Genomic DNA, 16694 nt, shown 5'->3' with positions numbered 1-16694 from the left:
TAAGTAAATGAACCATGTGGGCTGCACCGGTGACCCCCGGATCGTCATGTTTTGTGTGGTAAGCGGAGGGTTAAGAACCGAGTGACGTACTCGGCGAGCAGCCGTCACCGCCATCTCTGTAATGTAAATAATCGGAAGCCGCGGCGGTCTGAAATTCCTCTTTAGAAACCCAAATTCCAGGAATTGGTGTGAAAACGCAGGTGGAGCAGCCACAACGATGTGACTGGTGAGGATCGGTCCCAGGAATATCCTGAGCAATGTGAAAACCAGATCTAACAAAATCATACAAAACATAGCAGCGCTAGTAATGTCCCCTTAAAGGGGCAGGATACTTTAGGTCCGATTCCGCAATTAAAACTCTGTAGCGAATACGGGACGTGAGAACCCGGCCATGTAGAAAGCAGGTTTTTTATTTTTTTTATCTTGCCTGGTCTCCACTGCATTTAGGTCGCACGCCACTATACATAGCCCCCCCAACACCACTTTCCTTGATCCCTGACTGGTAAATCTGCCTAATTATCCCCATAAATATGCCCTTCAGGAAAGCTGGGTGACCACTTCTTGGTCGACTGTATTGCCTGCCACCCAGCTTTCCCATAATCTCTGGCGATCTTGTGGTTCTTAAAGGGACAGTGTCTATAAATAACTTTGAAAGTTGAGTTGCAAGTAAGAATTCCACTACGGACGCTGCCTCTAGCAACAGATCAGATGTCCGTTGGTGCCGGTTGCTTGGCGACACCTATGAGGTTATGTTCACACACCGCAGATTTGTTGCAGGAATTTCATCTGAATGAGGCTTTGCCAAAATCCATGCACACGCTGCAGAAACATCCGCGTATTTACAGATCATCCTCCTCATAACACCTATAGAAGGACGGGTCCATATTCTACTCCGAGAAAGGCCGGGCGGTCGTGTAACGTGGCACAGGGGGCGGGGCTTATTCTGATGTGAACAGATGGTGTCTATGTAACCATGATACAAACAGAAGGAGCCGCGTACATCGCCCCCTGCTGCTTATATCTCCTTATAACATTCACTAACGTGTCACCGCTTCTGAATGGAAAATATTTCATGTTTTATATCCAGGACGCGACAAAGTAAATAGTGACCGGAAGTCCTCAGAGGACGAAAATAGTAACATACTATATACTGTATACACCGCAAATGTGAAGGGTCTCCTCCAGGGGGAAGAAGGACCGTAAAAATGTGAGGAATTCATGCATTCCTAGATGTTATTCTTGTATATAGGAGCAGTATTATAGTAGTTATATTCTTGTATATAGGGGCAGTATTATAGTAGTTATATTCTTGTATATAGAGGGCAGTATTATAGTAGTTATATTCTTGTATATAGGAGCAGTATTATAGTAGTTATATTCTTGTATATAGGGGCAGTATTATAATAGTTATATTCTTGTATATAGGGGGCAGTATTATAGTAGTTATATTCTTGTATATAGGAGGCAGTATTATAGTAGTTATATTCTTGTATATAGGGGGCAGTATTATAGTAGTTATAGTCTTGTATATAGGGGCAGTATTATAGTAGTTATATTCTTGTATATAGGGAGCAGTATTATAGTAGTCATATTCTTGTATATAGGGGCAGTATTATAGTAGTTATATTCTTGTATATAGGAGCAGTATTATAGTAGTTATATTCTTGTATATAGGGGCAGTATTATAGTAGTTATATTCTTGTATATAGGGGCAGTATTATAGTAGTTATATTCTTGTATATAGGGGGCAGTATTATAGTAGTTGTATTCTTGTATATAGGCGGCAGTATTATAGTAGTTATATTCTTGTATATAGGAGCAGTATTATAGTAGTTATATTCTTGTATATAGGGGCAGTATTATAGTAGTTATATTCTTGTATATAGGGGCAGTATTATAGTAGTTATATTCTTGTATATAGGGGCAGTATTATAGTAGTTATATTCTTGTATATAGGGGCAGTATTATAGTAGTTATATTCTTGTATATAGGGGCAGTATTATAGTAGTTATATTCTTGTATATAGGGGGCAGTATTATAGTAGTTGTATTCTTGTATATAGGCGGCAGTATTATAGTAGTTATATTCTTGTATATAGGAGCAGTATTATAGTAGTTATATTCTTGTATATAGGAGGCAGTATTATAGTAGTTATATTCTTGTATGTAGGAGGCAGTATTATGGTAGTTATATTCTTGTATATAGGGGGCAGTATTATAGTAGTTATATTGTATATATGAGGCAGTATTATAGTAGTTATATTCTTGTATATAGCGGCAGTATTATAGTAGTTATATTCTTGTATATAGGGGCAGTATTATAGTAGTTATATTCTTGTATATAGGGGGCAGTATTATAGTAGTTATATTCTTGTATATAGGAGGCAGTATTATAGTAGTTATATTCTTGTATATAGGGTCAGTATTATGGTAGTTATATTCTTGTATATAGGGGCAGTGTTATATTCTTGTATATAGGGGCAGTATTATAGTAGTTATGTTCTTGTATATAGGAGGCAGTATTATAGTAGTTATGTTCTTGTATATAGGGGGCAGTATTATAGTAGTTATGTTCTTGTATATAGGGGCAGTATTATAGTAGTTATATTCTTGTATATAGGGGGCAGTATTATAGTAGTTATATTCTTGTATATAGGAGCAGTATTATAGTAGTTATATTCTTGTATATAGGGGGCAGTATTATAGTAGTTATATTCTTGTATATAGGGGCAGTATTATAGTAGTTATATTCCTGTATATAGGAGCAGTATTATAGTAGTTATATTCTTGTATATAGAGGTAGTATTATAGTAGTTATATTCTTGTATATAGGGGCAGTATTATAGTAGTTATATTCTTGTATATAGGAGCAGTATTATAGTAGTTATAGTCTTGTATATAGGAGCAGTATTATAGTAGTTATATTCTTGTATATAGGGAGCAGTATTATAGTATTTATATTCTTGTATATAGTGGCAGTATTATAGTAGTTATATTCTTGTATATAGGGGGCAGTATTATAGTAGTTATATTCTTGTATATAGGAGCAGTATTATAGTAGTTATATTCTTCTATATAGGGGGCAGTATTATAGTAGTTATAGTCTTGTATATAGGAGCAGTATTATAGTAGTTATATTCTTGTATATAGGGAGCAGTATTATAGTAGTTATATTCTTGTATATAGGGGCAGTATTATAGTAGTTATATTCTTGTATATAGGGAGCAGTATTATAGTAGTTATATTCTTGTATATAGGAGGCAGTATTATAGTAGTTATATTCTTCTATATAGGGGGCAGTATTATAGTAGTTATATTCCTGTATATAGGAGCAGTATTATAGTAGTTATATTCTTGTATATAGGAGCAGTATTATAGTAGTTATATTCCTGTATATAGGGGCAGTATTATAGTAGTTATATCCCTTCCCCCGCTCCTCGTTATACATTATAATTACATTGCTGTCCTGTGTAGGGACTTCTGGCCGCTGATCTTGGTCCTGGTATCCGGATGCATTTTCTAGATAATTGTTTGATTGGTTTTATGTTCCTTTTTTCTCCTCTCGGGGTCTGAGTGTTTCTATATCCGTCCTGATAAGAGCCGTGTGTCTGGTCGATCGTCCGTTTCTATTTATACAACGTGTCCGCCGCGTCCTCACCCCTGGGGGTTGCTCTGCAGTCGGCTGTATAATGTACACGTGAAATGTTTTGGGTTTCTTGACGGTTCAGCACCAGTAATGTCGTATGTTCCTGACGGCTGCAGAGAGAGATCTGCCCTGTGGCTGATGAATATGGCGGCTGACGACGCAGGAAACGCGCCATTACTGTGCTGTACCTGCGGATGAGCCCCTCTTATGGCTGATGTACCTCAGGTGATCGCTCCAGGCCTCGCGTCTAGTGATTTATATAACGTATATGGCCTTGGACCCGCACTGGGTGTTGTACTGCGGTTACCGTGTAGTAATATGGCGTAAGTCACGCGTTTTATGCCTTTGATCCACCATAAGGGAAACTTAGTATGTGGGATTATTTCTTTTTTACATTTTCATTGCCGTTTACATACGTGTGTTGCTTTTTATTTTTATTTTTTTTTTTTGTATATTTTGACCTTTTTAAACAGGTATTTTTTCCAGGTGTAAAAAAAAAAAAAAATAAAAAAAAAAAAACATCAATGATCCCCAAAAAGTTTTTGTGCTCCAGATTGGGGGGCCCCGCACACATCCGTGCAAATCGCGGTCATGTGCATTGGGCCTTAGAAAAGAATGTGTCCGCAATAATGCAGTTAAATTTCGGCCGCAAAAAATACGGTCGTGCATGAAGCCTAGAGGTTCACTTGGGCCATTCTATATATTTTTCTATTCTGTATGTTCTCAATACTACGCGGCCGGCGCCGTCAGATCTGCGGTCAGAGACGATCAAATAGCATTTTATATCTTTATTTTTTTTCAGCTTTTATGCAAATTATTATTATATTATTTTTTTTTTTTTTTTTATTAAAAATCCTGTTGTGTTAGTGATTTTGTTGTGGTTTTTTTTGTTTTGTTGCATCAATTTTATATTAAAATGTTAATTTTGAGATGCCCTTATGTCGGCTGTATATGATTCCCCCCCCCCCCCTCCCCAGCGATGTGACCGGTTCCTGCTGATTTTGCCTGAAGGGCTGAACTGTTTTTGGCTCCATGTGCGGCCGTGTTGGAATTTGAACCCCTTTCCGGCCCTCGGGTTGGAATTCTTCAGGATGAGCCCGTATGTGGCCGATCCGGTGTTTACCTTCCATTGTTTTTATAACTTTATGTTATTTATACAATCGTTTTTAGAAGTGGTGTTTTTTTTGGGGGTGTTTTTTTTTTTTTTGGTTTTTAATTTGCTGATGAAACCGATGGATTTGCATGTAGATCTATATCGGTGTAGGGGCTTATCCTGTGTAAGTGGCTCCTACTTACAGAATGTGTATCGTCTCTATTTAGAATGGGTTTTACTGTCCTCTATTGGGGCCCCTATGACAGCTCTTCTGGTGATCTCAAAGCTTCACGCAGCTATCATCTTTACTGAACACGACGAGACTTTTGTAACCGTTTATAATCCTCTGTCTTTTAAAAGCATTTTTTTTTTAAGTGTTTTTTGTTTTTGTTTTTTTTTTGTTTTTTTTTTATTTTTTAATTATCCAAATATTTTCGGGGACGATATATTTATAAATATAATTTTTTTTTTTTAAAATGTAGATCCAAATCTGGGAAGGAATCTGTCAGGAGTGTGGCAAATCCGAATATGTCAATGACGGCGGGGACTGTGTGCCTTGTAGAAAATGCCTGCGGGGGCAGGAGCCTGATGGGGTAAGACCATTCAATACCGTCCTGTTATTCCCTGGTCTCTGCAGTGACCTATTGACCAAAATATTACAGTTCAGGGCCTTCCACAAACAGCGCCACACCTCTTCATAGGTTGTGTCTGGTATTGCAGTACAGACCTATTCAATTTAAATAAAACCAAGCTGCAATACCCAACACCACCTATAGACAGGCGTGGCGCTGTTTCTGGAAGAAAGCAGCCATTTATTTTTTTTAACCCTGTAAAACCTCTAATCCATGATGATGATAATTCTTGGCGTTGGAAAGGACCTATGACAACACCTACAGTTCATAAAAATAGGTTCTAAACGTCAATAAAATAAATTACAAAATCTGAGATCTCTAACTGTGTTAATGCATATTGGGGGGAGTTGTGGTGTTATTGGTGGGAGTTGTGCTGTTATTGGCGGTTGCTCACAGTGTACGTCTTTTCTCTTCTCTGCCAGGTTTGTGGTTTTGGGACGGGCGCCGGGGTTGGCTGCCGGGCGTGTAATCCGGGGACATTCTCCAGTCGTAGTGGTGTGTCGCCCTGCACTATGCACACGCAGTGCAATAAGAAGAAGAGAATCCAACTGAGTGCCGGGACCGCCAGTGCTGACACCGCGTGCGGAGACTGTCTGCCGGGGTACGGGCCCGTTTCACTATCGAGTGGGGTAATGTGCGAAGTGTCACGGCACCAGGGCTAAGTGTCTTGTATTTATCTTGTCAGGTATTTTCCTCTGGTGGCCAATAGTGGGAACACGTGTATCGCGTGCTGGCTGGCACCCCCGGACACCGTAGGCTGTGAAGGTAGGTTCCCTTGTTCTGTGGGGGGGGGGGCGCTGTAGTCTGCAGGCACATGACCGTAGCGGACAAAAAAAAAAGGAAAAATCCTTCTTTTTGGTCTGTTTCTATTCATTTTAGATGTTGGGGTTTTTTTGTTTTTTTTCTATTGTCTGATAGCATTTATTATTTTATTTTTTTTCTCCATCAATTAAACCGCAAATTGACCCACACAATCGCAAACCAATCCTAATAACCGTGATATCCACCTCGTCCTTGATCCTTTTCCTTGTCCGACTGCGATCCAAGTTTTTTGTTTTTTTTCATATTGAAAAAAACGAAAATTAAAAAATCCTCATTTTCCTGGATGCATCAATAATTTTATTTTATTTTTTTTGGCTTCTCCGACACCGGATTGGAGCAGGTTTGGGGAAGCTTCGGCAGGTTGTTTCCCTCTTGCTGGGCGGCCGCTTTCTTCAGCGTTACCGGTTCCCCCGCCGTTCTGGCTGCAATGCAGACCAAGTAATGTTCTGGCTTTACCTCCAGTGATCCCCTCTCAAGACCTGCTCCTCGGTGGATAAATTCAAGTTTCTAATGTAGAATAAATAACGCGCTCTCGCTCTGTGCTGTGTATCGGCGTCATTCACTTGTGCGCTGCGCGCTCCATATAGGGCGGAGGATCGGGAAACTGTCATTATTGCAGCCCCTTTACTTCCTCCCTGCTCAGAACTGGTCTGTGTGTCTGAAGAGATGATAATGTCCTGTGATTGCCGCCGTCGTCTCTGCAGTGTGATCGTGGGGGGAAGTGGCGAGTGAGCGTGTAGAGACGGTGGCCGTGACCGGGCTGCTCCTCCTGTACAGTATCTGTAGCCAGGGGCGTAACTAGGAAAGACTGGGCCCCATAGCAAACTTTTGACTGGGGCCCCCCCTCTGCTGGGTATCACACAACCCCCCCCCCCTTGTAGATAGTGCCTCCCTATAGATTCCACCACATAGCGCCCCCTATAGATAGCACCATACACAGCCCCCTGCAGATAACGCCATACAGCCCCCCCTGTAGAGAACGCCATACAGCCCCCCCTGTAGAGAACGCCATACAGCCCCCCTGTAGATAACGCCATACAGAACCCCTCTGTAGATAACGCCATATAGCCCCCCCCCCCCCCAAAAAAAACGTCCTATAGTTTGTCCTACAAAAGACATGCATCCCCTATCCACAGGATAGGGGATACATGTGTGATCGCTGGCAGTGATAAGGAGAAGGGGGGACCGAAAGTCCCCCGAAGTTCTCCATGAGAAACATCAGACTTCCGGCGTCTGCGCAGTTCAATAAAAATGAAAGGAGCGCTGGTCACGCATGCGCACAAGCACAACCGGCGCTCCATTCATTTCTACGGAGCTGCCGACACAGACCCCGGAAGTCCAAGGTTTGTCGTGGAGAACTTAGGGGGACTTTCGGTCCCCCGTTCTCCTCATCGCTGCCAGCGATCACACATGTATCCCCTATCCTATGGATAGGGGATACATGTCTTTATGTAGGAACAACCCCTTCAGTGGCGTCGCGCTGTAGCAGCCATAGCGGCTGCTAGCGGAGCCTGCGGCCATGGGGGGGCCGTGCCGGCGGGTGGCACGGGCCCCCTCATGCTGCAGGCCCTGTAGAAGTCGCTACGGCTGCTATAGCGGTAGTTACGCCACTTCGTATAGGTTTGTACGGCGTAAAACTACAGCTCCCAGCATGGCCGGAACAATGGTAAGGATATGCTGGGAGATTCGGTTTCACAAAAAAAATCATATCCTAATCATCTCGCTGCAGAACATACAGTGACTACAATACTGATTAGAGGCAGAATAAACATTTACATTAAGTGACTCACCGGTGACGTCTCAGATTCTAGTTCTTTTCTTCTCCCTCCGGTTCCGACATCTATGATGGATTTCTCCCGGCCATGACCCATTTCTGCAGTTTTCCGTTTAGATGTCTTCAGCTTCTCACTTTTAAAACATTTCTGCACCTGTAAACAAAGTTAAAATTCTCAACACATCTAAATATAACTGTCTCTCACACACACACAACATGCCCCCTGTAGATAGTGACCTACATAGAAGCCCCTGTAGATAGTGCCCACATATGGACTCCAGAGCTGCAAGGCAATAGTGCTAACCACTGAGCCACCGTGCTGCCCTACATATAGCTTCCCCTATAGTTAGTGCTCCACGTATAGCCCACCTCTGTATATAGTGTCTCACATATAGCTCCCCCTGTATATAGTGTCCCACATATAGACCCCCCTGTATATAGTGGCCAACATATAGAGCCCCCTGTATATAATGGCCCACGTATAGAGCCCCCTGTATATAATGGCCCACACCCCCACATCTAGACCCCCCCTGTAGCTACTGCCCCACACATAGACCCCCTATATATAATAGCCCACATAAAGATGACCCCCCCCCCCCTATAGATAATGCCATTCACATTTTTATGAGGGAAAAAAAACAAAAACTTGACATACTCACATTCTCCGGTTCCCACGCTGTTCACTGGCGATGCAGACATGCTCTCTTCTGAGCATGTCTGCAGGAGCTGAACGAGCGTCCTCCAATGACGCTGATTGGCGGGGCAGAATGACTTGCCCCGCCAATCAGCACCTTCCAAGCATGGAAGCGGCGCGATGATGTCATCGCGCCGCTAGCCAATCCGTGTCATTGTAAGGCACTGGATGGTCAGGCACGGAACATGCCCGGCCATTCAGTGCTAATACATGTATTTGGCTGCCGCTAGCACTGGGGCCCCCTCCGGTGCTAGCGACACCTACAGGCATGAGAGGGCCTGTGTAAGGCTCGGCGTCGCGGGCCACACAGTAGCGACGCTACCGCTGTAGTAGCCATAATGGCTGCTAGCAGCGCCACCGGGCCCCCTCAAGCCCCGGGCCCCGTAGCAGCCGCTACTGCTGCTACCGCGGTAGTTACGCCACTGTCTGTAGCGTCTCAGACACCACATCCGCAGCACAAACTGCACAGGAAAAGACTTCACAAGGGTTCTGTACATGAGGATCCAGGAGCCCTGACGTTGTTACTGCGGATGTTCTTTAGGTCCAGACGTGTCCGCTCTTTCCACGGATCGGGGAGTCGGGTCTGTAAAGTGAATGGGTCCGTGAAAACGATTGGATGCTGTGAAAAAGGCCCGAATGGCACTCTGTCGTCGGCAAGGGGCATAAAGGTCTCCTGGTAGTGGCTGGATTTCTTGTGGGTTTACTTGAAGTCCCTCTTTGTGTATTTTTTTTTTATTTTTTTTTTTCCCATATAACTTTCTGGTGCTCCAGATGTAAAAAAAAGGGTCATCAAATCCTTTGTTCCGGCGTACGTAGATCAAGTTTACTTCATGTGGCTATTCACACCGGGTCTAAGGGGTTCAGGGGCGACTGTAGGGAAGTTCTTAATAGATCAGTCGTCTTTTATGGAGGTAATTTTGGATTTACAAACTTTTTATTAACTTTTTTTTTTGCTCCAGGTCAAAGGACACTTAGAAACCGTTCTCCCAGAACATTAGAGGCTGCCAATAACTCAGCGCAAAAGTCGTCCCAAAACGGCACACGTAAGGGGGATCAGGAGGACTCCAGGACGGAGTACGCAGTATTGGCGATAGTCCCCGTTTTCTGCATGATGGGACTGACCGGTATATTGTTATGCAATATCCTAAAAAAGAAGGGATTTCACTGCACGTCTCGAAAGGTGGATGAAGAGGCGTCCCCAGAGAAAGACGGTGAGTACCGGGGGGCCACCACCTACTCCGTGAGAGGGACCTTCCGTCCAGACGCCCCATTCATGTTGTAGTGACCCCCTCCCCCACTCCTGAACAGTTAATTTGTACTAATGTGGTAACCGAGGCTTAATGTCCGTACCTTGCTGGATCTGTGTGACGTCGCGGCGGGAATTACAGCGTGAAGCAAACCACAAACATGGAGTCCCCTGATAGGAGGACGGCCCCCGAGGAGCGGAGCACAATCCAGACCTGCTCTAATTATCTGCCGCACAGAATCTCTCGTCCGCGATCCTCTCCTCCAGGTTCATGTTTCCAAAAAACTTTGGATATGAGGGGAAACCATTTTCTGGGAATATCGGACAATGCTGGATTAACCCCTTCCTGGTATCCGCCGTATATGTGCGGCAGAAGTCTGAAGGGGATGTATGGAATGGGCTCCCGGACGTCTATTGCGACTGCAGCATCTAAGCCGTTAGACAGAAGAGAGGGCCCCTCTGTCATCTCATTGCACCCCCCCCCCCCCCCCAAGTAATCGCAGGGCGACGATGGCTGTGATTGGGGACCCCAGGTCTGCCATGTTGGTGCTCCTAAGCTCTGCAGTGTACAGTACCAGCTATTTAATGATCGCTCGTTAAATAGCTGGTACTAAAAAAAGATATACCCTCTTTTTTTTTTTTTTTTTTTTTCTCCCCCCTGAAGTAATCTAAAGTAGAAAAATAAATTAACATAATTGCAGCTGGAAGGGGTTAAAGGGAGTTTACGGTCTATGTCACAGGGAACTTGCCTCCTAGACAAAAAAAATCCACAATATAAGTAAATGGACGTTCTCTGTATACGGGAAAGCTGGGTGACCGCCTCTAATGGCAGCCAAATCCATTGTCTCCTCTTTTTCCCAAAAACCAATATAGCTAAAAAAAAAAAAAAAAGCATCTTGTAACGAGACCGCGTAGAGCGAATCGGGGACTTTTCTGGGGATGTCGTGATTTTTATGGGTAGAAGGATCGTTCACACGGCGATGTTTCTAGAGGAGACGGCCTCCGTATTGCGCCATGGGGGGAGCGCTCCTCCACAATGTATTTTTTTTACTCCAGTTTTGGCGAAATTTATGAGAGGAATAAAAAATAAATAAAATTCTCCTGTAATGAGCCGCTGCGGGGTCTCCGGACCCTATAGACATTCTCCTGTAATGAGCCGCTGCGGGGTCTCCGGACCCTATAGACATTCTCCTGTAATGAGCCGCTGCGGGGTCTCCGGACCCTATAGACATTCTCCTGTAATGAGCCGCTGCGGGGTCTCCGGACCCTATAGACATTCTCCTGTAATGAGCTGCTGCGGGGTCTCCGGACCCTATAGACATTCTCCTGTAATGAGCCGCTGCGGGGTCTCCGGACCCTATAGACATTCTGCTGTAATGAGCCGCTGCGGGGTCTCCGGACCCTATAGACATTTTCCTGTAATGAGCCCCTGCGGGGTCTCCGGACCCTATAGACATTCTCCTGTAATGAGCCGCTGCGGGGTCTCCGGACCCTATAGACATTCTCCTGTAATGAGCCGCTGCGGGGTCTCCGGACCCTATAGACGCTCTCCTGTAATGAGCCGCTGCGGGGTCTCCGGACCCTATAGACATTTTCCTGTAATGAGCCGCTGCGGGGTCTCCGGACCCTATAGACGCTCTCCTGTAATGAGCCGCTGCGGGGTCTCCGGACCCTATAGACATTCTCCTGTAATGAGCCGCTGCGGGGTCTCCGGACCCTATAGACGCTCTCCTGTAATGAGCCGCTGCGGGGTCTCCGGACCCTATAGACATTCTCCTGTAATGAGCCGCTGCGGGGTCTCCGGACCCTATAGACATTCTCCTGTAATGAGCCGCTGCGGGGTCTCCGGACCCTATAGACGTTCTCCTGTAATGAGCTGCTGCGGGGTCTCCGGACCCTATAGACATTCTCCTGTAATGAGCCGCTGCGGGGTCTCCGGACCCTATAGACATTCTCCTGTAATGAGCCGCTGCGGGGTCTCCGGACCCTATAGACGCTCTCCTGTAATGAGCTGCTGCGGGGTCTCCGGACCCTATAGACGCTCTCCTGTAATGAGCTGCTGCGGGGTCTCCGGACCCTATAGACGTTCTCCTGTAATGAGCTGCTGCGGGGTCTCCGGACCCTATAGACGCTCTCCTGTAATGAGCCGCTGCGGGGTCTCCGGACCCTATAGACGTTCTCCTGTAATGAGCTGCTGCGGGGTCTCCGGACCCTATAGACGTTCTCCTGTAATGAGCCGTTGCGGGGTCTCCGGACCCTATAGACATTCTCCTGTAACGAGCTGCTGCGGGGTCTCCGGACCCTATAGACGCTCTCCTGTAATGAGCTGCTGCGGGGTCTCGACCCTATAGACATTCTCCTGTAATGAGCTGCTGCGGGGTCTCCGTACCCTATAGACGTTCTCCTAGAAGACCTGAAATCCCATAGTAACCGCCTCCTCCACTCCGTGTCATGGCCCCCCCCCCCTGCAGGGTCTGACTAGTCGTTGCTATGGAGACGGATCATTTTCCGGCTTCCAGTCATTACTCTACAGTTAAGAAGTCCCCGCGTCGCGTCCGTCATCAATACCAGGATATCGCGCCATTGTCTGTGTTCTATATATGTTCTACGGCTGTTTATCTGTTTCTGGGAAAGCTGGATGACAACCAAAATGGCTGCCGCACCGCTCCCTGAATGACACATGACCTAGTTATGCAGTAATCTTTTATTCGGAGGGTAACGCTATATTCTCCGGCGCACAGAAGAATTCACGTCTTGTATCTTTACCCCCCCCCCCCCTGCAGGTAACATCATGCTAGAAGAGAATGGGAATGAAGACACAATCGGGGTCCTGGTGCGTCTCATCACTGAGAAGAAAGGTCTGTATATACCACACGCGGGGCTGTATATACCACACAGGCAGTATGTGCCACGCGCGGGGCTGTATGTGCCACGCGCGGTTCTCGCTTGCGTCATGGTTTCTGTAATTAACGGAATCTACGACGCGTTGCTGGAATATTTGGGATCCTCGCAAGTCGCCCACATCCTTGAGGACGGGATGTGGGCAGCGTTACCGCTCAGTATCATTCCTGCAATTGGGGTGAAACTGCAATACCAGGCACAACCTGTGGACAGGGGTGGCGCAGTTTTTGGAACTAAGCAGCCATGTTTTTTTTTTTGTTTTTTTTTAATCCTGTACAACTCCTTTAAAGAGAGTATTTTGCAATGCTGCGAATATTAATTGTATATTCTCCCCCCCCCCCCCCCCCCCCTCAGAAAATGCTGTCGCTTTAGAAGAACTCCTGAAGGAATATCAAACCAAACAGATGTCCACGATGGGAAGCAAGTCGCCTCAAAAGTCAGTTGTGTGTTTGTTTTAATTTTATTTTGAATATAGGGTCTGAAATGCCCCCAATTTCTGCGCACTATGGGGGTGGCCATTTTGTGGTTGAATTAATATTTCTAGGGCTTTTCCACTTGGCATCTCCCAACAATAGGCCGATCACAGGGTGCGATCACCTGTAATCTGTGGGGAATCCCGACACCAAGTGTTACATTTCCCTGCAGTGCCACCACAGGACAAATTAAGCATTACACCATTCTAGAGTTCAATGTAATACACAAATGTTCCGGTTCTCCCAGAGTTAGTCGCTCTCTGTAGCCCCTCTGTGCTCTGGTGACATGAGGGTCATTAACGTGGGACCCCCCCCCCCCCTCCTCTAATAAAGGGGTATTCTTATCTCAGACATTTATGGCGTATGTAGAGGATATACCGTTAATGTCTGGATACAGGTTCCACCTATGTCTAAATTCCTCTCAAGATAAATGAAATCTGGAATACTCTGCCATTCAGGAGCCTGGGACAGCATTCTGTTTTGCAGCGACTCATCCTCCTCCTCCTCACATACAGCCGCGTAACTAGTTCCTTATTGGGAGGTGTAATGGCGGCCATGTTTGTCACCCAGACTTCTCCAAAACCGATTTAAAGGGGGGGTTGAGTTTATACACTCTCTTGGGGAATTCTGGGGTAATAGAGGGGGGTCCGCTGTTCAGGACCCTCATCTCTTGGTCAGAGTGGAGAGCGGTTACATAGAGCGTCTCTAGAGGAGCCGTCCTGTATTACACACACTACACCTATGAATGGACGCTGTGTAAAGAAGTCCCCATGCACAGGTCACGGGATCCCTCTAAGGCCTCATGCACACGACCGTGTTCGGTCCGTGATATACGGTCCGCATGTCGGCCGCTTGTCCCGGACCGTACAAAGTACAGGGAGCCGGGCTCCTAGCATCATACTTATCTATGACGCTAGGTGTCACTGCCTATCCACGTAACTACTGTCACACACTAAAACATGATTACAGTACGGGACAGTAGTTCCGCGGACAGGCAGTGACCCCTATCGTCATAGATAAGTGTGATGCTAGGAGCCCGACTCCCTGCACTGTGTTCGGTCCGGGACATGCAGCCGACATGCGGACCGTATATCACGGACCGAACACGGTCGTGTGCATGGGGCCTAACATGTCGTGATCGTGCGAATCGGGGGACCCCCTTTAACCAAAACCAGGTGGAGTCCTTGTAAAGTTCCTCCTGGGAATGTTGGAGATTTACGCTGCTTTCCTTCGTCTTCCAGCAAACTTCACCTCCTGCCCCAGATGCCGAACCTCTGCAAACACCAGCATCACCTGCACACGGTCCAGGGCCCCGCGTCCCGCTCCAGCACCTGCTGCACTCGCTGTAGTCAGAAGAAGTGGCCCGACATCATATCCCCTCCGCTGTCAGTGGTGGTGCCCGCCAGCAATGCCAGGACCTTCGCTAAGGCTGCTCTAGGAGACCTCACCATCCTCTCGGTGGGCAGGTAAGGGTCTTATTGCAGCATGACCACCTTATGGATGTTTCTAAAGGGTTATCCAGGATTATAAAAACATGGCAGCTTTCTTCCAAAAACAGCGCCACACCTGTCCATGGGTTGTGTCTGGTATTGCAGCTCCTCTCCATTGTGAATCAGGCTGAACTGCAATACCACACACACCCTGTGCTCAGGTGTGGCACTGTTTTTGGAGGATGGTTTTTCTAAGCGTTGCCCTTTAAGAGACCCTTCCACAGCAAGTACTGACTCGCTTGCATGTTTCTGGACATCTCTATATACAGTTTCTTCAGATCTAAAAGTACTTTGAGAATCCCACCTGGCAAACACTTTCATCTACATGTACTAAAATTGGAACTACATCATGCATAATACACCAATCGCATCCAGAGCTGCATTCAAAATTCTACTGTCCACCTACAATTATGTTATCTGATCACTTGTAATTAACCGTGTCGCTGACCTCTGACCTCCCACAATACACCTCACTCTGGTAACGAGAAATTTTGTAGACTTGCGAACGCAGCTCCGGATGTGACTGGAGTAGAAGACCTGATGTAAATTGGGATGTGTACGAAATTATTAAAGCAACACGTGAGCAAAGTGCGAACTCCATCATATATTATAATTTCACATCTAATTTGATTTCATGGTATAATTTATAAAATACAAACGAACGACCGCGCCCGGATTATGGGACTAGTAACATAAATCTGACCCTCTAATCTCATGTCGCCCCGTGTTTGGTCCTTTTAGGTTCCGTGTTGCCTGTATACCGGAGCAGAAGCCAAATCCTCCAGAAATGAAAACCATTTCTGACTTGGGCGGCAGGGACGCCCCAAGTCTTCCTCCGAATGAGGCGTCTGAACAGAGGGTCCTGCTGTCCAACACGGTCAGGGCCAAGAATCGGAGTCTAGAAGACACCAGCAAGTTGGAGGTAATAACGTGGTATCTGCCATAAAGTGCTCTCTGTCTGCTGCACCAAAAGATTCCCAGAGCATGCTGGGACTTCAGTGCAGCAGATACAATGTCTGTCCTGTGATGTCACTAGTACGGGCTCAGATTGCTGTATAGCGGCCACCTTGTATAAAGGATGTGTTGCCCTTTAAGAAGACTCTTCTCGGTTGTTGCTCCATCCTGGAGGCCCCTTCCTGTGTATTGTTCATCCCCGATCTCTCCAGCTCTTAATGATGTCCCAGGGGGTTGTGCCACTTTTCCTTCCCAGGTGCATCTGGCCAATTAAAAGCTTCATCTTCCAGTTCTGAGTGTTCAAGATTAATTTAACCTTTTAAGGTGCCCAAAGCGATTTCCGAATAGGTCACATGATGGAAGCAATGCCGTAATACTGAAGAATATGCACCACCGGCCGTCCTTATAACATGCTGCCGATACCGCTGACCGCCGCTCTATACTACACTGCACAGCAGAGCTGACCACTCCTCTATACTACACCGCAGAGCTGACAGCTCCTCTATACTACACCACACAGGAGATCTGACAGCTCCTCTATACTACACCACACAGGAGAGCTGACACATCCTCTATACTACACCACACAGGAGAACTGACAGCTCCTCTATACTACACCACACAGGAGAGCTGACAGATCCTCTATACTACACCACACAGGAGAACTGACAGCTCCTCTATACTACACCACACAGGAGAGCTGACAGATCCTCTATACTACACCACACAGGAGAGCCGACAGCTCCTCTATACTACACCACACAGGAGAGCTGACATCTGTAGAGGATCTCCTCTATACTACATCACACAGGAGAGCTGACAGATCCTCTATACTACACCACACAGGAGAGCTGACACATCCTCTATACTACACCACACAGGAGAACTGACAGCTCCTCTATACTACACCACACAGGAGAGCTGACAGATCCTCTATAATACACCACACAGGAGAACTGACAGATCCTCT

At 46.1% G+C, this 16694-nt stretch overlaps 1 protein-coding gene across 1 annotated transcript in view; it reads left to right on the top strand.

The window, feature by feature from the left end:
* The window catches only part of RELT (RELT TNF receptor), a 33307-nt gene that overhangs the window by 8326 nt on the left and 8287 nt on the right, over positions 1–16694 (top strand). Inside the window, exons 3-10 of the mRNA XM_075851325.1 lie at positions 5221–5331; positions 5793–5971; positions 6056–6135; positions 9620–9871; positions 12690–12764; positions 13162–13243; positions 14522–14746; positions 15512–15692. Coding sequence (XP_075707440.1) covers positions 5221–5331; positions 5793–5971; positions 6056–6135; positions 9620–9871; positions 12690–12764; positions 13162–13243; positions 14522–14746; positions 15512–15692 — 1185 coding nt within the window. The remainder of the gene's footprint in view (positions 1–5220; positions 5332–5792; positions 5972–6055; positions 6136–9619; positions 9872–12689; positions 12765–13161; positions 13244–14521; positions 14747–15511; positions 15693–16694) is intronic.

Source organism: Rhinoderma darwinii, chromosome 2 (genome assembly GCF_050947455.1).
Source record: "Rhinoderma darwinii isolate aRhiDar2 chromosome 2, aRhiDar2.hap1, whole genome shotgun sequence".
In the NCBI taxonomy this organism is placed as follows: domain Eukaryota; kingdom Metazoa; phylum Chordata; class Amphibia; order Anura; family Rhinodermatidae; genus Rhinoderma; species Rhinoderma darwinii.
The sequence above is the reverse complement of the archived record's forward strand: the minus strand, read 5'-3'. Positions and strand labels throughout refer to the sequence as shown.